The sequence below is a fragment of the Dermochelys coriacea genome, chromosome 10 (assembly GCF_009764565.3).
Source record: "Dermochelys coriacea isolate rDerCor1 chromosome 10, rDerCor1.pri.v4, whole genome shotgun sequence".
Classification (NCBI taxonomy): domain Eukaryota; kingdom Metazoa; phylum Chordata; order Testudines; family Dermochelyidae; genus Dermochelys; species Dermochelys coriacea.
In genome coordinates this window covers 36,232,351-36,253,220 of record NC_050077.1, presented here as the reverse complement: position 1 = coordinate 36,253,220, position 20,870 = coordinate 36,232,351, and the positions used below count along the sequence as shown (strand labels likewise).

The 20,870-nt window shown below is 50.5% G+C and overlaps 1 protein-coding gene across 2 annotated transcripts; it reads right to left on the bottom strand.

Moving 5' to 3' along the window:
• Positions 1-632: 632 nt before the first annotated feature.
• MCRIP2 (MAPK regulated corepressor interacting protein 2) lies at positions 633-14,500 on the bottom strand. Of its 2 annotated transcripts, none has more exons than XM_038419767.2 (5): positions 14,183-14,500; positions 13,795-13,873; positions 6,044-6,174; positions 2,448-2,549; positions 633-1,079 (listed from the first exon to the last, which is right to left on the bottom strand). In XM_038419767.2, exons 1-5 carry the CDS (start codon positions 14,235-14,237, stop codon positions 1,009-1,011), a joined length of 438 nt encoding a protein of 145 aa, XP_038275695.1. In that variant the 5' UTR covers positions 14,238-14,500; the 3' UTR covers positions 633-1,008. The 2 variants fall into 2 exon arrangements, with proteins under 2 accessions (XP_038275695.1, XP_038275697.1); XM_038419769.2 differs by having other exon boundaries at positions 6,044-6,171.
• Between the last annotated feature and the right edge of the window lie 6,370 nt (positions 14,501-20,870).

Sequence of the window (20,870 nt, the reverse complement as noted above, 5' to 3'; positions counted from 1 at the left end):
AGGAGGGGCAATGCCTCTGTGGTGGATGGGGTGGGAGGAGGTGAGAGGCATGTCATGGGGGTGCTTAGCATAGGGAAGAATGGGCCTCTCTGAGGATGGGGCCTGGGAGAGCCCAAAGTAGCAAGTTATTTTTGTGCTTTGAACCTGCTCCCCTTCCCTTCCCCCCCCCCACCACAGGGTTCCCCATTCAAGCTGCTCCAGGGCCAACCAGGAGCCCGAAGCCTGGAGCACAGTGAAGGGGCTGCACCAGCTCAGCAGGGAATGTGCAATGAGGCAGCCATTTCCCTGTACGCTGTGTGCCAAACACTACTCCAGTCAGACATGGACACCTTCCACACCTCAGCCAGGGGCGCCAGCTGCACGTAAACTCCCTGCTGCCCATGACCAGCCCAGCTGCAAAAGTAACCAAATATTCTGACCCAGCAACCCATCCCCATCACTCAGACACTGGTTCCTTTGCATGCCCCCCCTCCCTCCATGGAGGAACCGGAAGAGTCACATGTGGCTCTGTCTAGTGCCACAAGCCTGGCAGAGGTGGAGTGGCAGCGGGTGGCTGTACCGGGCCTTGCTGTCTGTTGCCCCTCCTTGGGCAGCAACAAGCCTGCAAATAAAGCCCCACAAGCAGAGCAAGCTTCCATCCACTGGCAGTTTCAGCTCTTTATTGTATCAAGGTCCTGACTACAGATAACCATTGTCTTCCCATAGGGCAGAGCTCAAGGGGCAGAAAGAGGAGAGAGATGACGGGTGGAAGGGGGTCACAATCCTCTCTCTCCCTCCCCACCCATGCTGCAGCTGTGTCGCCAGGCCCTAAAGTCTGCAGGAGTTTCAAGTGTCTGAACACTGGCACTTAAGGAATCCCAGCCGGGGCAGTGGGCTGCTCTCCTCCCCTGTCGAGGCAGAAGGCTGTGGGTGGCATGGCAGAGCCGTGGTCCATTTCCAGTGGTGTCACTTGGGCTGGGATTATTTTAACAAGTGTATTTCTTACACTGTATTTTTGGTTGTTTTTTTTTATGAGCCGTTTTCAATTTTGGCTAGAAACTGCTGTGCCCACCATTCCTCCAGGTCAATTGGCACGAAATCTGAAAGAGAAAGAGACTGGAACAGAATGCATGGAGATAGAAGCACATCTTAACAGAGCTCACATTGGCATATGGCAATTCCCCCACCTACCACTGGGGGGGTGACATTGGACTGCAGGTGAAAGGCTCCCTATCCTCTTTTCTCCTGGCTTCTCACCACTGCCCCTGTTTGAGCTCAGGAGGGAATAATTCCCCTGCCCTGGAGCACATCCCCTTCTTTCAACCACGGCAGATCTGCTCCTCCTGCTGGCTGCTGCAGCTGCCTGCACCATGGCTCCCCCAGTTCTTTCTTTGTGCTGCTGGGAGTATGAAGGACACTACAGCAACCCCCCTTCTTAGTGCATTTGATCAAGGTCTCCTTGTTCCTGCCACAAAAGTGGCAGCTTCACTCCCTGGAGCTATGTGACTGGGCTGCCAGGTGTGGAAACCTTGGTGCAAGCAGTTTTGGAGAAGATGAGGGTGCTCCCCGTAGGAGTTTGACCCCACCTGCTGCTCCCAGGAGAGCCTTGGACTTCCTGGCAAAAGGCTTCCCCAGTGACTGAGCGGGGACCAAGTCAATGGTGCTCATGAGTGATCTGGCCAAGAGCAGAGTTACACAGTGCTGGTGGCTCAGAAGGGGGCACTCTTCCCCTGAGCCAGATCTGGCCCAATCTGCCGGCATGGTGCTGGTGGGGGCTCCCCTTTCCCAGGTGCCACTGATCCAGCCTGGTCGCTGGAATTGGGGACATTTTACAGAAGAACCAGAGAAGGGAGCTCCTAGTTACTTGGGCTGATTCAAGGTCCCAGGGCACTTTTCTCCAGAGCAGGGGATGAGCCCCAGGCTCCTGGGTAACAACATGCTGCCCTCCTGTGGACGTCTGCACTGCAGCTGGGAGCAAGCCACCAGGCCAGACCCACTCAGGGTTACTGCGTGGCTGTGCTGGCTGGGGCTGGCACTCAGACTCTTTAACCAAGGGGGACTGGCTGGGCTTCAGAGCCTGAGCTCCAGCCCACATCGCAACCTCCACTCTGCTACTGTCTGCGTAATAGCTGGAGTCCTGCTGGCACGGACCTGTTACCCCGGGCTGGGAGCACGCAACTGGAGCCAGTGAGGGGACAGTCAGCACCAGAAGGGGAGAGGGGGCAACAGGCATTTGAGGTTGGAGCAGAGAGCAGGGGTGCTGAGGAGGGGAGCAGGGATAATGGTAGACCCCCCTCCACCCAAGAAGCCCAAATGCAGTTGGTGGGTCACCCTAATAAAGAGCTGGGGATGCACTGGTCTCTAGGAAGCCAGCCTGGTTCATCAGCCAGCACGTAGCACCGCCTCTCCTGCATGCATCTCCTGCTGAGGTATGTGCCGCCCCCTGCAGGTGGCTCCTGGACACTTACTTGTCAACACGGGGTTGGGAGTTTTCTCTGCATATTGCACCGGGCCACGCCCTCTCTCCCCTGGCCAGCTGCCGTCCAGCTGCTGTTCTACCTGCTGCCAGGCTGGAAGGGAGAGCAAAGGTGTGAGCCACCATCACACAAGGGAGCCTGCACTCTGACTGGTCCAGCACAGGCACTGCCGGCTCTGCTGTAAGTTGGATCCCCCTTGTGCTTCTCCGCCCCCCTTTCCCCAGCCCCCTATGGCCTCCATCCCCCACCTCTGCCCAGATCTACAAGATTCTGCTCCAGCACGTGAATCATAGAATCATAGAATCATAGAATATCAGGGTTGGAAGGGACCCCAGAAGGTCATCTAGTCCAACCCCCTGCTCAAAGCAGGACCAAGTCCCAGTTAAATCATCCTAGCCAGGGCTTTGTCAAGCCTGACCTTAAAAACCTCTAAGGAAGGAGATTCTACCACCTCCCTAGGTAACGCATTCCAGTGTTTCACCACCCTCTTAGTGAAAAAGTTTTTCCTAATATCCAATCTAAACCTCCTCCATTGCAACTTGAGACCATTACTCCTCGTTCTGTCATCTGCTACCATTGAGAACAGTCTAGAGCCATCCTCTTTGAAACCCCCTTTCAGGTAGTTGAAAGCAGCTATCAAATCCCCCCTCATTCTTCTCTTCTGCAGACTAAACAATCCCAGCTCCCTCAGCCTCTCCTCGTAAGTCATGTGCTCTAGACCCCTAATCATTTTTGTTGCCCTTCGCTGTACTCTTTCCAATTTATCCACATCCTTCTTGTAGTGTGGGGCCCAAAACTGGACACAGTACTCCAGATGAGGCCTCACCAGTGTCGAATAGAGGGGAACGATCACGTCCCTCGATCTGCTCGCTATGCCCCTACTTATACATCCCAAAATGCCATTGGCCTTCTTGGCAACAAGGGCACACTGCTGACTCATATCCAGCTTCTCGTCCACTGTCACCCCTAGGTCCTTTTCCGCAGAACTGCTGCCGAGCCATTCGGTCCCTAGTCTGTAGCGGTGCATTGGATTCTTCCATCCTAAGTGCAGGACCCTGCACTTATCCTTATTGAACCTCATTAGATTTCTTTTGGCCCAATCTTCCAATTTGTCTAGGTCCTTCTGTATCCTATCCCTCCCCTCCAGCGTATCTACCACTCCTCCCAGTTTAGTATCATCCGCAAATTTGCTGAGAGTGCAATCCACACCATCCTCCAGATCATTTATGAAGATATTGAACAAAACGGGCCCCAGGACCGACCCCTGGGGCACTCCACTTGACACCGGCTGCCAACAACGTGGCGTGGCCTGGGGCAGGCATGTTGCTGCTGAGTGACAGGGGGCGCCTCTCATGGGTGCGTCCCCCACTATGCGCCAGGGATAAGCTTTCCCTGCCTGCCCTGGCAAGTGCTGCTGCCTGTAGAGCCCCCAGGCTCGGACCCAGGAGAGGAGACATCACTGGGCTGCTCTGGCCACTGCACTGTGGAGATGCACCCTGGAGCTGGTGACAGCCTTACCAAGGGAATTGTATGCCCATGTGGCAGGGGAGGCAGACCTCCTCCCCCACCGCTAACAGCCCCCACCCCACACACACATTCCCTGTGTCCGAGGCCAGAAGGAACCACTGGGATCATGGGGGTTGAATGCCTGTGTAATGCAGGCCAGAGAACAGCACCCAGCCACTCCCTAGAGCAGATCTGTCAGTAACACACCCAGTCTGTGCTGAACAATTGTCAGTGCTGGAGAACCCCCCACACCCCTTGGTAACTTATTCCAACGGATTTCAGAGTGGTAGCCATGTTAGTCTGTATCAGCAAAAAAGAACGAGGAATACTTGTGGCACCTTAGAGACTAACAAATTTATTTGAGTATAAGCTTTCGTGGGCTAAAACTCACTTCATTGGATGAACCGATGAAATGGGTTTTAGCCCACAAAAGCTTATGCTCAAATAAATTTGTTAGTCTCTAAGGTGTCACAAGTACTCGTTCTTTCTTCCAATGGTTAATTCCCTCACTCTTACCAATTTACATCTGATTTCCAGTCTGCATTGGACTGGCTTCAGCTTCCAGCCAGTGGATCCCGTTTGGATCTTTGCTAGACTGAAGAGCCCATCATCAAGTATTTGTTCCCCAAGTAGGCTGTGATCAAATCACTCCCTCAACCTTTGCTTTGTTAAACTAACTAGACTCAAGAAGCTCCATCTGTCACTATCAGGCAGGTTTTCTAATCCTTTAATCATTTCCATGGCTTTTCTCTGACCCCTCCCCAATTTATCAACATCCCTCTTCAGCTGCAGGCACCAGAACTGGACACAGTATTCCAGCAGTAGTCTCACCAGTGCCAGGCACAAAGATAAGGTCATCTCTGCTCCTACTCGAGATTCCCCTGTTTACACCTCCCAGGGTGGCATTAGTCTTTGAGCCACAGCATCACACTGGGAGCTCACGTTCAGCTGATTATCCACCAGGATCTCCAAATCCCCACTCAGAGTCTGGACAAGCAAAAGAGAAAAGGGGACGCTGGCTGCAGGATGTTTGGATCACAAGAAACCTCCAATCAACATACTCAAGTGCTCAGAGATGAGTGATGTCATGGAAGTGGCAGTTTGCTGGGGGAGTGAGAGAAGGGCCAAGTCACACAACAGGATCCTTACCATGGGTAAACACCAGGAACCCCTGGCACAGAGAAACCCCTATGTCCCCTCTACCATGTTACAGCCCCCGGGAACCCCCGGCACTGAGACACCCCTGCCTGCCCTCTGCTCTGTTACAGCGCCAGAGAACCCCAGCACCAAGACACTCCTGCATCCCCTCTGCTATGTTTCAGGCCCTGGGAACCCCCAGCACCAGAGACACCGCTGCATCTCCTCTGCTCTATTACAGCCCTGGGGGAATACCCAGCTCCGAGACACCCCTCTGTTACAGCCCCTGGAAACCCCTGGAACTGAGACACCCCTGCCTCCCATCTGCTTTCTTACAGTCCCCAGGAACCCCCAGCACCAAGACAACCCTTTGTCCCCTCTGCTATTACAGCCACCGGGAGCCCTCGGCACCCAGAAACCCCTGCATCCCCTCTGCTATGTTGCAGCCCCCAGGAATCCCCAGCAGCAAGTCACCCCTGGGACCCCCCAGCACCAAGACTCCTCTATGTCCCCTGTGCTACATCACAGGCCCCAAGAATTCCCAGCACCGAGACACCCCTGCATCTCCTCTGCTCTATTACAGCCCTCAACACCGAGACGCCCCTTCGTCTCCTCTGCTACGTTACAGCCCCCAGGAACCTCCAGCACTGAGACACTCCTGCATCCTCTCTGGTCTATTACAACCCACGGGGAACCTCTTGCACCGAGACACCCCTGCGTTCTCTCTGCTATGTTACAGCCACCAGGAACCTCCGGCACTGAGACACTCCTGCATCCTCTCTGGTCTATTAGAGCCCCCGGGAACCTCCGGCACTGAGACACCCCTGTGTCTCCTCTGCTACGTTACAGCCCCCAGGAACCTCCGGCACTGATACACCCCTCTGAGACTGGGGTTTACAGAGGCTTCTCTTCTCTCTCTGAACTAGCCAGACCCCGCCTCTTACTTTCATAGACAAAACGGACGTTCTCCTCGTGGGCCAGCGTGTAGCTCTCCTCTGTGGCTGCCGTGGGCTGTGTCGTCACCGGGGGCTTCTTGCCATTCACTCTGTTGAACACGAGTTTGGGAGTTGGGCTACTGAAGCAAAGAGACAAAATCAGAGGCTGAAAAGACTGAGCTCTCTGCATCCAGAGCCAGTCAGCTGTAGGATGGGGGGCATGGTGTAATGAGTGGAAGTGGATCTTGTGGCCTGGGACTGGGAGTCTGGACTCCTGGGTTCTATTTGGCATGACCTGAGACAAGTCACTTTGCTTCTTTGTCCCTAAATTCCCCCTCCCCCCCTTCCTTTAGCTGTCTACTCTATGTTGATTAGCTCTCTGGTGCAGCACCTGTCCCTTTATCTATCCAGCACCCAGTACAATGGTGCCTTGAACTCAGATGGCAGCTCTAGGCATTAATGAAATATAAACACAGTGAGGTGATGAGACTGTGATTAACGTTTTCAGTCTGCTTTCTTTAACTAACAGCCTGTTATTATAAATGATCAAATTCAATGCATGGGACTTCGATCATTTACTGTCGGGGCCACTCTTTCTGCCAACACCCTTTCCAGATCCTCAGCATGTGGACCAATGCTATGGCAGAGTCACTGCACTATGAGTTTTCGCTGGGAAGGAAAATGTTGCAGTCTTCGTAGGAGCAGCAGAATTGGCAAAATAAATTGAGCCAGAGGCATTTCAGCCGGTGCCTCATCTTTCTTTGGCTTTTCTTGGCCAGGAAGTGAAATCCTCCGATTGCCAGTTTCTGGCTTCACTGTTTAGCTCATCCCCAACCCCCACTTGGTCTAATAGATCTAGACATTAACATGGTCATTTCCTTGTCCAAGCACCAGCAGCGGGTGTGGGCACGGTGTGTGTCACTACCCATTCAAGCCAGTGGAGGGAGCCCAAGGGCAAAATATGTCAAATCTGTGGGTGCCAGTAAAACAGACTGCTCCTAACTGGTTGGATTAGAAAAGCCCAAGTCAGCCCAGAGAGCCAGCCTGCTGATCCCCAGTGACGTAGCTGCAGAGATGGTCACAGGCCAAACATGCTCTGGGAGAATACGGGCTTCGTACTCTGAGGCCAGGTCTGCACTAAAAAGTTAGACCCAGCCGCATCGCTCAGGGGCGTGAACAGTTCTCACCCAGGACCCAACCTCGCCCCCAGTACAGACAGCGCTAGGTTGATGGAAAAAATTTTCTGTCAACCTAGCTGCCACCTCTCGGGAAGGTGACGGGGGAACCCCTGCCACCAGTGTAGGTAGCAGCCATACTGAAGCTCTCCACGTGTTATCTCCAAAAGAGTTGAATAGTTTGCTATAGGCGGAGCTGGGAGCACCACCTAGAGTAAAGATTGCCTGGTGCTTCCCATTATAAGCTCGTGTTTTTAGTGGCTTATAACTTTGCCAAACTTCAAGCTGTTTAAGCAGAAATTTCCCATACTGCATGTCTGCCTTAGGCTGATTTTTGGGGGAAGATTTTAGCCAAAATGGCTCAGATGTTTCTAGTAATGAGGCTTGGGAAAAAACATATTTAAAAAACCTCATGATCTTTTCTTTGAAAAGATTTAGCAGGGCCCCCATCTGCTTCAGAGCCATGATCCCCTGACTGGCCTAAGTAGGGAGAGGAAACTGTCTGATTTGAATGCAGAAGTGACAAGAGCCAGACCGGTGGGGGGGGTGGTGTGGGTGGGGTGGGGGAAGGAAAGGGGGGTAGATGGGGACAAAGGGCCTGGGCAGGTGGAGAGAGTTTGGGGCTAGAGATGAGAGGGGGACGGAAGGGAAAGGGAAACTAGAATTGGGAGGTGGGCTGGGGGGAGACTGGGATTGCATACCAATGGGGTGGGCTAGGGGGAAGAAGTGGAGGGACTGTGGACACAGATCTTACAAGGGGCTGGAGTGTAGGGGGAGAACTGGGACTGGTAGGACAGAGACTGGGACAAGGAAGCAGGGTTGCGGGGAGAACGCTGAGATTGGATAAGAAGCCCAGGGAGAAAGATTGGGACTGGGATCCAATGGGGATGGGGGACTAGAAGCTAGGGTGGAGGTGAGACACAGATCAGATGAGGAACCGAGAAGTGGGAAAGTGAGACTGGCTGAATAAGGAGACCGGAACTGGGGAGCCTAGAGGGGGAGACTACGACATGCTGGGCAAGGAGACTGGGAAGAGAAGCCTGAGAAGTGGGACTTAGACAAGGAAGCAGGTTGGGGGAAATGGGCAGAAGAGTCTGTGCCCTCTAAAGCACAGTCCCCTCCAAAGCCTGGAATGGAACCCACGATTCCTGAGTCTCTCAATTCCTATGCTGTAAGCCAATATCTGTTAAACCCACTGGCAAAGTGTCCCATACCTCTTTAGTGTTGGACCCACGTAGATGATAATAACCTACCACTGCTATCAGTTACCTCATTAGCTCAGTGGAAGAGGTCTGTGCAGTATATCTAAAGTGTCCAACCCTGCTGACAAACAATGTAGGACTAAATATGATACCACTTGATGGAATTTCTGGGGGCGGTTCAATTTGATTTGTTTAAAAACCTAGGAAATTACACACAAACATGCTATCTTACACAAGAACATGGAGGTTGCTAAATCATGCATTCAGAAGATAAGACACACTAGAACTAAGGTTGCCCATGCAACCTTAATTTGGCCCATTCTGCATATGCATTATGGTACAGTCTTGAGTTACATGATCACATGCTATTTTTTTCCCATAGGGCCTAGAAGGTGGAGGGCTCAATGAAGGAAAGAGACTGGGGTAATGTGTTTGAAACTGAAGTAGCTGCATCAATGTAGACCATACTTTTACACAAATGCACCAAGTGTGCAAGAAGGGTCTAAACCAGCAGAGCTACTGGGAATTGACTGGGAATTTGATGGAAAATGCAGTTTCCACCAAAGAAACCCCCCTGATTTTGCAAAAATCTTCAATTTTCTGACAGGAAAATAGAAATGAAATATTGTGTTTCAGGATGGGTCAACCCAGATTGAAACACTTCAGTTTGTTGAATAAAATCAAAGTTTTTCGGGTCAGTATAGTATTAATCTCTTGTCTGCTTGAGCTGCCATAGTGTCTCTTGGGAACTGTAGTTTGGATGCCTTATGCCACCATTCTTTTCTATTGAATGGCATCTCTCACTGGACTATATCTCCCATGATGCTCTGTGGTGGGCCCTGTAACTGAACCATTGTGGGAGGGCCTTGTGAGTCACCTGACCACAATGCATCATGAGAGATGTAATCTAGCCAGGGATCCTAGCCCCATAGAAGATAGTAGATCACAAGGCATTCAAACAGACCAAACCATTTGAATTTGGGAATGTGAAAACCAAAACATTTAAATGAAACATTTTGAAGTGAAACTTTTCAGAATTTGCTGTTCTGGGGAACATCTCCATATTTCAATTTTTCTTTCGGATTTGGGACAAAAACAAATTTTGAAATATCAGAATTTCTGATGGGGCAGAAATTCCAATTTCAGCAGCTCTCATAGTTCTCCAAATCTAGAAATTCCACCATAGTCAAGGCCAAGTTAGTGACCTGAAGCCCGGGACCTGCCCTGCCACCATTTGAGACCGTCAGTCCTGAAAAGTGCTTGAGACCCTGTCTGACCAAGTCTCACAAAATACTGCTATTCTATTTTTGACTCCATTGTCTGCCCCTGGAAGCCATTCCCCTGCCTTAATGAATCTGCAGTGCAATAACACAACCTAAGCGATGTCATATGATCCAGTGAAGAAGGCACTCAGAATGCCAAAGGAAAATTATATTCTGTATAACTTTCAACACATTGTGAATGTTACAGCCAGGATGGTAAATAAGTGACTTGCAATTTTAAAGACGGTAAATGTTTAACAACCATATTGTTTAATGTGTGAAAGACAACTGACAAAGGAGGAAAAATGGAGCTTGTGCGTCTTTTCTTGTTTGGTTCTTAAGGATGGAGAAAAACGGCCGGAAAGATGTTTTGGGATTTTAGGGCTCCCCCAACCTCCAATCTGCATGATTTTCACATTAGACACCAAAGTGTTGTCTGCCCTGGGAAATTCTATGGATGACTAGAGATCTACTAGGATTTTGATACTGAAAATAGCAAAGAAATGAAAACTGATTAATAGAGAGGGAAAGACTATATAAACCTCTGTTTCTTGTTTTAACTCCTATTCAGTATCTCTAGCCCTTTCAGTTAAGAGCAGAGAAAGTTCCAAACCATAGCACTGTGTCATCCAAGGAGTCCTCCAGCAAAAACAGGAAGATTGAAATTCCTGATGTTTCTGAACAACAACAAATATCAAACCCTTCCAGACCTCCACTGTATACCACAAAGAAGCAAACCAAAAGGGCACAAACACAGGTCATCTTGACGGGAGAATCTTGTGACTATGAGTTAAACTGAAGTCTGGTCAAAATGAGAAACAGCCTTTCATGGTTAATGAAGGCTGTGGTTTGTTTAATAGGCTCTAAGGGAAATAATATATTAACTGATGAAATCAGTGGGTTTGACATTAGCAGTAACTTGCCCAATCATCATACAGCTCTTTTGCATACTGCAATTCCATTGGTTGCAATGCTTTTAAAGTAACTACATTATATAGTCTTCTGAGGCTATCATAGCAGTGCAATGTCTGAAGTGTTCCAAAGATGGATTTTTTTCTATGAAATATATTATAATGTTTCCCCTAGAGTATAATCCCCTAGACATAATTATATCTATTACCCATTTGGTGGAAGAACAGAAACAAGCAGACTAGTCACTCCCAACCTGTGGTCTGCAGAGCACTTACTGGTGGCTTGTGGAGAGTTGGTTGGTCCCATGGTGCTATCTTTTCCCTGTCTCCAGCTGCTACGCTGCACTAAGAGAACAACCACTTTCCCTCATGTTAACTTTTTATGCAGGCAATTACCATGGTGGTGTTATGTGATCCTGAATGGGAAGGCAGGGGGAACTGGGTGAATGGGAGGGGCACTAGACAATCTCTCTAATAAGGTATGGCCCAATCTATGAAAAGTTTTGAGAGCTTCCCAAAGTAGACATTGCTATCTGCTAGGGAATAATCAGGGCCCCACTATATACATCCCATCATGAAAATGAAGATTCTCCCCACACCAGAGAATTAAGTGGAGGAACTGATGATATCATAGATAGACTAATCTACTCCTTACTGTTTGGAGGTATGTATCCCTCCCCGATCACCTCAGCCCGATCTGAATGGATCTGCAGTTTCCTTGGCCTTTAACTGAAACTTCTCCCCCCGCTCTTAGTTCTGTTTCATCTGCAGGTACAGAATAAAAGTCAGATCTGATGGCTATGTCGTCACCAGAAATCTGTGTTTAATCATTCCAACAAGGGGTTATTTCTGAAGAACTTTTACAGTACATGCTACGGTTGGTTAAGAGTGAATATAGTTCTGCTGTTTGTAAATGGGAATACTGTCTGATTTCATTTGTTCATTGTTTGACAAATAGCATGTGATCATGTAATTAAAAACCAGTATAGTAATGCTTACTCCCAATAGGGCACAGTTAAGGCTGTGTGTACAATAGCAATGTTGCAATATCTTGACTTTCAAGCGCTTAGCTGTGCATCCCTAAGGTTTTCTTATTGCATTTTTGCTGTGTGGAGTTTTGAGTGATCTGATGAGGGAGTCCATGCTGGAGAGATATTGAGAAGAAAAGGGCCAGGTGGACAGGTCTGATGAGTGAGAAGGAGGCCACATAGCAAACAGGTGTTGGGAAGATCTTCTAGATGCAATAAGATTAGAGTAAAATAAGTTTATTTTCATCCCAATTCTATGCACCATTCATAGCTGGTAATTTTCCAGATGGAAGGGTTCATTGCATTCATGTATCCCAGACTGTCCATGTGGGTGATCCAGCAGGGGGTGCCAAAGCATTCATGGGGCTCAATGTGGGGGCCAAGGTCCAGGCAGGTGGATCAGACGGCACAATTGAGGACCAAGCATAGAGCTAAGGTGGAATACCACTCTGCCCTTGGCTATTTTTCCCTAGAGTGGACAACAGAGAGGCTTGGACATGGGCAGTGACTATGACCTGAGCCAGTGGATTGCAGTGGCTAACTGCCTCTGGCCCCTGCACCACCTCCAGCCTGGATTTCTGTCTATGTCATCATAGTGCCACATGCTGCTCTGACCTTTCCGTCTCCTCATGTGGGCTGGGAAACTAGGTAATATTTCTTATTGCAGGCAGGAGGCTGGGTGGGCCGTCCCAATGCACCTTCATTGCCCTTGCCTAGGCCACTGAATGCCTGAGGGCTGGATCCATTCTTATCTTCAGACCCACAAAGAGGGTTTAATTCCTTATCTTCAGGCTACACTATCTGGGAAAGAGCTGGTTGGGGTGGGGGTCAGAGACTGGGGAGGGTCTCTGCTTCTCTACCATGGGAAGATCCTCTGTGAGCCAGGCTGTAAAGGGTTTGGACCCCATCTGCTTGAATCTGTAGTTCCCATGGCCTTTAAGTGAAAACTCTCCTCGCTGAGTTGTTTCAAGCAGAAGGGAGATGGGGGTACGGATGAAGGAACAGAAAAGTTGCATGGGGGGGGGGAAATACCTATGAGTTGCACCTGATCCTGTAATGGCTCATCTGAACCAGGCCATGAACTTCCAAAACGACCTCTGTATTTGGCGGTCCCCCCCACACCCGCCAGGCTCAAGCACAGAAGTTTCTGAAGAGGCTCCCCTGCCTGGGACTGAGCCCCTGGGTGACATCCTGGCCCCAATTAAGTCAATGGGAGTTATGCCCACTGCTTAAAGTGGCAGTGGGGTTTGCAAGGTCACAGACAGAAGTTTTAAAAAAATTCTCCAGGGTCCCTGAGGTGTGCACTTTAAGCGTTGTCTTGCCAGAACCTCTGTTCCCAGAGTATGATAGACACCACACACACCTTCTTTGCCCCCCCCCCGCCCCGCATATCCTACTAGGTCCCAAATCTTGTGGCCCCACTACCCCTACACGGGTGTTGGAGTTCCGGGGGGCTGGCAATTCCAAGGGGCTAGTATGGCTCCTTCCCTTGGATGGGGGGCAGCAGGAGGAAGATAGGCACTTAATTTAGCAGAGGCCCTGGGAGCAACTAGTTCAGCTTCAGGGCATCCCCATGCCTGTACTTTGGTACACCCTGCTCCTGCCCCTCCCCCGGTGGGGAGCATGTGTGCCTGTACACTGGGGCAAAGGCTAACTCTGGGCAGCAGCAAGAGGGGGAACTGTCAGTGCTTTTGATCTGGCTGGCGCCCCTTGGGCTAAGAGCTCCACACCTCCACCCCCCACGCTCCGTGCCCCCTGCCCCGCCCCCCAGCTCTCTGCACTCGCCCCCCACGCTCCCTGCCCCCTGCCCCGCCCCCCAGCTCTCTGCACCACTCGCCCCCAGTCCCCAAGTCCAGCCCCCCCGGGCAGCGGGCCCTGCCCTAGCCTGGATCCCTCTCCCCGACCCTCCGCAGGCCTTTGCCGGCCCGGGGAAGCAGCGATCGGGGCCGGTTCCCGAGTCCGCGGCTCGCCTCCAGCCCCGGATCCTTCCCCGCCAGCCCCTCCTCCTGCTCCGGAGCCATGCGGCAAGGACAAGCCGGGTAACCTCTGCACAAGGTCACCCCTCCCCCCGGGCTGCCGCGCCCCGCACCTGGGCACCCCCCGCGGGAGGCTGGAGCCGGGCTGCCGGCGAGCCGCGACCCGGGAGCGGCACGTGCCAGATGCCGCCCGGCCCGGAGCTCACCTTGACAGAGGCCAGGCGCTGTGCGGCGGCTGCCGGCCTTTCAGATCCGCCGCCTTGCTCTCCACCTGCTGCGTGGGACCTGCGGGAGACAGCGGGCTCAGGGCGGGCGCGACCCCCAGCCGCACCACCCCCAGCCCCCCGGCCGCACATCTCCCCGCCCCCGCCCCCTGCCCTCCCGGGCCACGGGCGACTCCCTGCCACAGGCAACGTGGTGCTTGAGGAGGGCACGCAGCCGAGCGGGGCGGGGGGAGAGCTCAGCGGAGCAGCACCGGGGGAGGGGGAAGCAGCGTCCTCCTGGCCCCGCAGGGCAAGAACAGGGGCGCCGGGCCCCCCCCCCCAGCCTGCTCCCACCGAAGAGAAGCAGCTGCCCATAGGGCTCCCCCCTTACCTGTCCTTCTCTGGGTGGCTAGCTTGCTAGGTCCCCGGGTAATCGTGTACATCATGTGCCCCGCAGCTCCAGCTGATCGTGTGGCAGGGCTGGAGGGAGCCCAGCGCCCAGCTTTGCTGTTGCGGTGGGGAAACGCTTGCCCGGCTCCCGGAGCGGGCCGCTAACGGAGGACGGGGCTAGCCAGCGCTTCCAAAGCCAGAGCTGCCTGTTGCAAAACTCTTCCAAGATGCCTTTGACTTTAACTTCGCAGCGCAGAGCTGGGGGTAGACAGTGATTCCCCTTTAACAGGCAGAGGGAGGCCGTGAGAGACAGCAGCATGTATGCAACACGCCCCCGAAGCCTCTTAAAGGGGCAGGCGGCTCCTCTGCTTCCTTATCCAGCTGCAAAACACCTAAGGCGCCCTGGATTCTGCTCCCTGAGCAAGGGGAGTACAGAGCGAGGGAAGAAATCCCTGTTCTCTCTGCATTTGCTGGGTGAATGAAATCTTGCTGGGTGTTGTTTAACCGTATTTTGTTTTCTGTTTTGTAGCTAAGCCTCTTTGGCGGCTGCTGAACAGTTGTTGCCAGCCAAGCAGTGCCTGATATTAATATACAGCCCTTAAAAATAGTCCAGGCAAATAATCTTAAAAGCCACCACCAAAGGCAGGACGTTGGGGATTTCGCAGCCCCAGGTCTGAAAGGTAGCCCCAGGACAGACAAATGTGTGCGTCTTCATCTTTATTTACTGCACTGTGCCCTCCGGCATGGACATAAACTAATAAAAACACCTGGAGGTACATATAAACCTATCCCTTTTCAGAGGCAGAAACAGCCATTGTGTCGCAAAATGCACACTGTGATGATGTTGTTTCTGCAGAGTGTCATCTGACACAGCATGATTGTGATGTTGTGTTGCAAGCTGCAAAGGCTATTTTGGGGCTACGATCAGCCTTGTGCCTGCCCCGACCCCAAAACCAGCAGCTGCTTTTGAAATGGGATGTGCATGGGCTGCACCCGAGGCCTGGCCAGTCCAACTCCCACCGATGTCAGTGGAGGATTGATTGAACCCTGGGTGTGGAGGACACAGGGTTTCCCCAACAGCAATCCAGATGACCCCCCAGAGCAAGGATTAAATTCAGGATAGCTGCCAACCGGAGTCTTTCCCTGGTTCTGCCCAGGGTATTGCACCACTCCTGGGATTGCACCCAGTGTAAGAGAGAGCAGAATTTAGCCCACCAAAGTCACCCAGCCTTCTGAAAACCCCAGGTGCCTTATCTCTCCATGGGGGAATGGGAAGACACAGGTGCAGCAGCAGTAACTTACTTTGGAGGGTGTGAATCAGACCCATTGTGATGACCTAAAGCCTCTTTCTCTAATTTCCTTGCAGTTCTATTGGCATCCTAACCCCTGTGTCTAATAGAGCAGTAAGTCTGGTCCCATGCTAACAACATGTTAGCAAAGTAGCCACTGAGCTTGCAATGGTTTTAAACAGCAGCCAAAAGCTGGTTCCTAGTGGCTTAATAAGTCTCTCCTGGAATGGAGAAAAGGCAGAGCTGGGTGAGAATTAGGTGCTCAGCGGTGAAGGTTACATACAGGACACCTCACCCGAGTGTCTATGGAATGGGAGAATTTCTCTATTGTGTAAGCCAGATTGTTTGTGAGACTGTCAGAATATAAATAGGGGAAGTGCCGTTTTCATCAGTCATGAACTGTGGGGGCAGTGTGGCCTAGTCAGGAATCTGGACACAGGACACCTGGTTCCTAATCCTACACTAAAACTGTGGGCAAGTAATTTCAGCCCATGGTGCCTCAGTTTCTCCATTGCATCAGGAGTGTAAGAATTCCCAGCTCCCAGGGGCGTTTGGAAGCTTAATTTGGTCGTGTTTGCTGAGTGCTTGGAGATCAGAAGGGCAAAGTGTCATTATTAATAGATTCATAGATTCATAGATACTAAGGTCAGAAGGGACCATTCTGATCATCTAGTCCGACCTCCTGCACAGCGCAGGCCACAGAATCTCACCCACCCACTCCTATGAAAAACCTCACCCATGTCTGAGCTATTGAAGTCCTTAAATCATGGTTCAAAGACTTCAAGGAGCAGAGAAGCCTCCCTCAAGTCAACCATGCCCCATGCTACAGAGGAAGGCGAAAAACCTCCAGGGCCTCTCCAATCTGCCCTGGAGGAAAATTCCTTCCCGACCCCAAATATGGCAATCAGCTAAACTCTGAGCATATGGGCAAGATTCACCAGCCAGATACCCAGGAAAGAATTTTCTGTAGTAACTCAGATCCCATCCATCTAATATCCCATCTCAGGGGATTTGGCCTATTTACCCTGAATATTTAAAGATCAATTACTTACCAAAATCCCATTATCCCATCATACCATCTCCTCCATAAACTTATCGAGTAGAATCTTAAAACCAGATAGATCTTTTGCCCCCACTGCTTCCCTTGGAAGGCTATTCCAAAACTTCACTCCTCTGATGGTTAAAAACCTTCGTCTGATTTCAAGTCTAAACTTCCTGGTGGCCAGTTTATACCCATTTGTTCTTGTGTCCACATTGGTGCTGAGCTGAAATAATTCCTCTCCCTCTCCTGTATTTATCCCTCTGATATATTTATAGAGAGCAATCATATCTCCCCTCAACCTTCTTTTAGTTAGGCTAAACAAGCCAAGCTCCTTAAGTCTCCTTTCATAAGACAAGTTTTCCATTCCTCGGATCATCCTAGTAGCCCTTCTCTGTACCTGCTCTAGTTTGAATTCATCCTTTTTAAACATGGGAGACCAGAACTGCACACAGTATTCTAGGTGAGGTCTCACCAGTGCCTTGTATAACGGTACTAAAACCTCCTTATCCCTACTGGAAATGCCTCTCCTGATGCATCCCAAAACCGCATTAGCTTTTTTAATAATGATAATGGGTGGCTTGCTTTCCCAAAGCAACATTAACAAAAAAAATCTAGTCCCCAGTGGTTTTATTTACATATTTGTTCATTCCTTTTTTGTAGTTTTTCTGCATTGACCTAAAATTTCAGCTCTCAGTAATAAATACTTTGGCTGACATGCTCTCTCCCCCCACATACACACAACACGCTCCCTGTCACACTCCACTCTACCCCTCACCATTTGAAAAGCACGTTGCAGCCACTTGCATGCTGGGATAGCTGCCCATAATGCACCGCTCCCAATGCTGCTGCAAGTGCTGCAAATGTGGCCATGACAGTGCGCTTGAAGCTGTCAGTGTGAACAGACTGCAGCGCTTTCCCTACTGCGCTCTGCAAAGGCTGGTTTAACTCAAAGCACTCTACATCTGCAAGTGTAGCCATGCCCTCAGATTTTAAACCAACTCCCAACATTTGTGTATTGTAAAATCCTTACAGCTATTTTGCTGAGAACAGCTTCAGATTTCCTGATTGAATTAGCAGATCTGAGGGCAGAATGTGATCAAAGTAGGGAGAAAAACTGAATACAGATGCTTTGTCTTCAGAATTGAAATAAACAGAAGAGCTTCTGACGTGCTGATTGAAGAACTAAGAAGTGGCTGTAATGAGCAATTTAGGTCCCAAAACTGCAAACCTTTCTCTCATGAGCTTCAATAGGGCCACTGTACTGGCATGAGCACAGGCTGCAGGACTGGGTCCTGACTGGCTTTTAACAGCTGAGGGCTGTCATGGAGGTCTCTAAAAATACAGGGGAGATTGAGGCAGTCAAATGCTTTAGCCCCTACCCTTCAGGTGCACTTGAGTGACTAGCATCCAAGGAGCAGGGCTAGTAAGTTGGCCGTGAGAGACTGCATACACTGATGATTTCAGGCAAATTAATTGGTTGACTGGAGAAAATAAAAGAAGTAAGGCTCCATTCACCCATAAGGTAGAGGAAATACTGTGGAGTCCCTGGCATATTCTTTTCTGTGGCACAGATAATGGAAGAAGACCATGGGTGTGTGTGTTTCACTCCTTTAACCCCTGGGTCCCATCAGACCTGAATGGATCTTGGGGGATCTGTAGGAGATGCTGTGCCCCCTGGATCCCATGGGATCCGTATCACACCTGTCTCCAGAGCCCTAAGGTGAGGACCCATAGCACAGAAGGGGGAACAGTCCAAGTTAAGACAGCCCTTTCAGTCTGACAGCTGCTGCTCATCCAGTGGAGTCTCCTGTGGAGCCAGTGCTCAGGAGGGATGTGGGGGTGTATGGTGCTTCCATGCAGGGTTATGGAAGGGAGCACAAGATTCTGAACAAAAATATATTTTGGGAGGGAGATGAGCTTCACTCCCCGGGGATACATCTACTGCAAACTCTCCCCGCCGCCCATGCCTGGGAGAAAGCCACTATTTTAACTTCCCCTAACACTCAGAGACACCCACTGGAAAAACCAGGGGATTGACTGGCTCCAAATGGCTGAAAGGTTGCCATGTGGAGAGGGCCATGTCTCATTTGTGTACAAAGATGATAGTCTCTCTGTGTAACACTTGAAAGGGGCCATGTTCAGATCAGGTTATAGCCGAGCCATTATGTGGTCTTGGGTCAATCTGAGGCATAACCCATAGGCCTCTTATACAGTATCCACATGGAAGTGACACAGGCTTTGTTCCACCAGGAAGGCTGTCTCTGTTCACTCTATACCATGGCACAGGAATACATGGGTGAAAACAGATTAGGTTCCCTTGTGCACAAACCAGTGAGATTAGAAAATGACTCATTTGAAACATAAAAGGAAATAGTTTTGCATACAATGCATAATTAACCTATGGAACTCACTGCCACAATGCATTTTTGAGGCCAAGGGTTTAGTGGGTTCACACTAGAACACCCACCATCACATTAGATAAGATACAACATTGACAAGCAATGGTAGCTCTCATGCTTCAGATACCGTGGCCATGTCTGCACTACAGGCACTGTGGCACCGTAGCTATGCTAGCGTAATCCTCTAGTATAGATGCAGCCCACCGTGATGGAAGGGATTTTCCCATCACTGTAGGAATCCCACCTCTCCCAGCACTGGTCACTAGTTCAGCGGAAGCATTCTTCCGTCAACCTACCTGTGTTGGCTCTGCGTATTAGGTCAGCCGGGCTAGGTGGCTCGAGGGGTGTGTGTGAATTTTTTACACTCCTGAGTGATGTAGCTATGGCAACCTAAATTTTAAGTGTAGACCAGGCCCAAGACAACCTCTAACTAATGGGGCTGAGAAAGAAAATTCTCCTATGGGAGTTTCTTTCATAATTGTCCAGTATGGGGTTTCTTTCACCTTCCTCTGAAGTAGCTGGTGTGGGCCACTCTCAGAGACTGAACAGGATGGACCACTGGTCTACCCTTAAGTAGCAATTCCCTCTGTCAAAATTCCTTCTGTTAACCACCAAAATGCTGGCTCTGGAATATGATGTCCTAAGCCACTCTGTATGCATTAAGGAAATGTTATTTCATGTGTCTGCCCCTCTCTGCTGTTGACAAAAGGTCCCCGGTCCAGGATCTTCGTCATACATTGCAAAGGTCAGTGTGGTGCATTTGGCCTGAGGCAGATTGGGAGCCAGGGAAAAGTGCATGGTAAACACCAGATTCCTTCCAGCTCCAATCTGGGTTAAATAATCAAAAGAAGGACTTTACCATTCTGTGTTTACGCAGCAGAATCCTGCTGCTGGCTCGTTTCCTGCTGCTCCCAGGAAGACTAAAAATCCCCAGTGAAATTCAGTCTGGGCTGGAGTAACAACCTGCAGAATCAGTAATAACTTTCAAAGCCCCAAATTACTGAGAGGGGGCAGAAGTTAGTAGCCATAATATTCTGCACTTCCCTTTCATTTGAGAATCTTGAAGGTGGGCTGAATATTATCATCCTTATTTTAGATATGGGGAAACTGAGGTACAGTGAGTTGCTCAAGATCACACAATGAATCAGTGGCAGAGCTGGGAACCAGGTGTCCTAAACTTCCACGCTCTTGTTCTAACCACTAGATGATGTCTCCCCTGGACCCACTGCTGGAAAAGGTTATCCAGGGGAACACAAGGCCCCCACATGCCATCCAGCATTTCTTGTGCCCCAGGTCAGATCCGGTTTAAAGGCTGTTTCCAGTTCAGATTTGACAAGAAGATGCTTTAGTCATTGGACTTTTCATCAGGTGTGGCCTGCCTTTGCCTCACAGGACATCCAGGATGACTTTGGGCATTCCTGCTTCTCTAGCCAGTGAGGGCTGGGACTCTGGGAGCACTGCTGCACTGACACCTCTCTCCAGGGGAAGGTTCATTTCCCTGTGCCCTGGGATGCCTGCGAGTGACTGGCATGTGCAGCATTGCAGCCACCACCCTTTCTGGCTGCAATTAAGGAGGGCAGCGCAGCCCAGAGCTGCCCTGTAGGGCAGGGTGCCTGGGTACACAGCGAAGCAGAGACCGATTGGAATAAAGGGAGGGGGCTGCCAAAGATCAGGATTCGGACCAGCTCTCACCTCAAGTTGCTGACCCAGATCCTCAAAGGTGTTAAGTGCCTAACTCCCATTGCCTAAGCCACTGCTAATATGGAATGGGAGGTTGTAATATAGAAGGAGGTGCCCTATATGCCCCTATCAGTCTGGGTAGGACAAAGGGGAAGCCAAGCCTTTTCTCAGCTAGCTAAAGCCCAGCATCACTGGCAACATATGAGTATGTGCGTATTCCTGCCTTTATTTCATAAGAGATCGTGTGTTCTGAAGCGCAGAATGAGGAGCTTCTGGGGT

What these genes read in the sequence shown, in the direction of transcription:
- MCRIP2 (XM_038419767.2), bottom strand. Translation starts at nt 14,237, where the DNA reads ATGATGTACACGATTACCCGGGGACCTAGCAAGCTAGCCACCCAGAGA. An exon ending in AGCGCCTGGCCTCTGTCAAG is followed by an intron (nt 6,175 to 13,794) that starts GTGAGCTCCGGG and finishes TCTTTGCTTCAG; the next exon opens with TAGCCCAACTCCCAAACTCG. An exon ending in TCCCAACCCCGTGTTGACAA is followed by an intron (nt 1,080 to 2,447) that starts GTAAGTGTCCAG and finishes TTTCTCTTTCAG; the next exon opens with ATTTCGTGCCAATTGACCTG.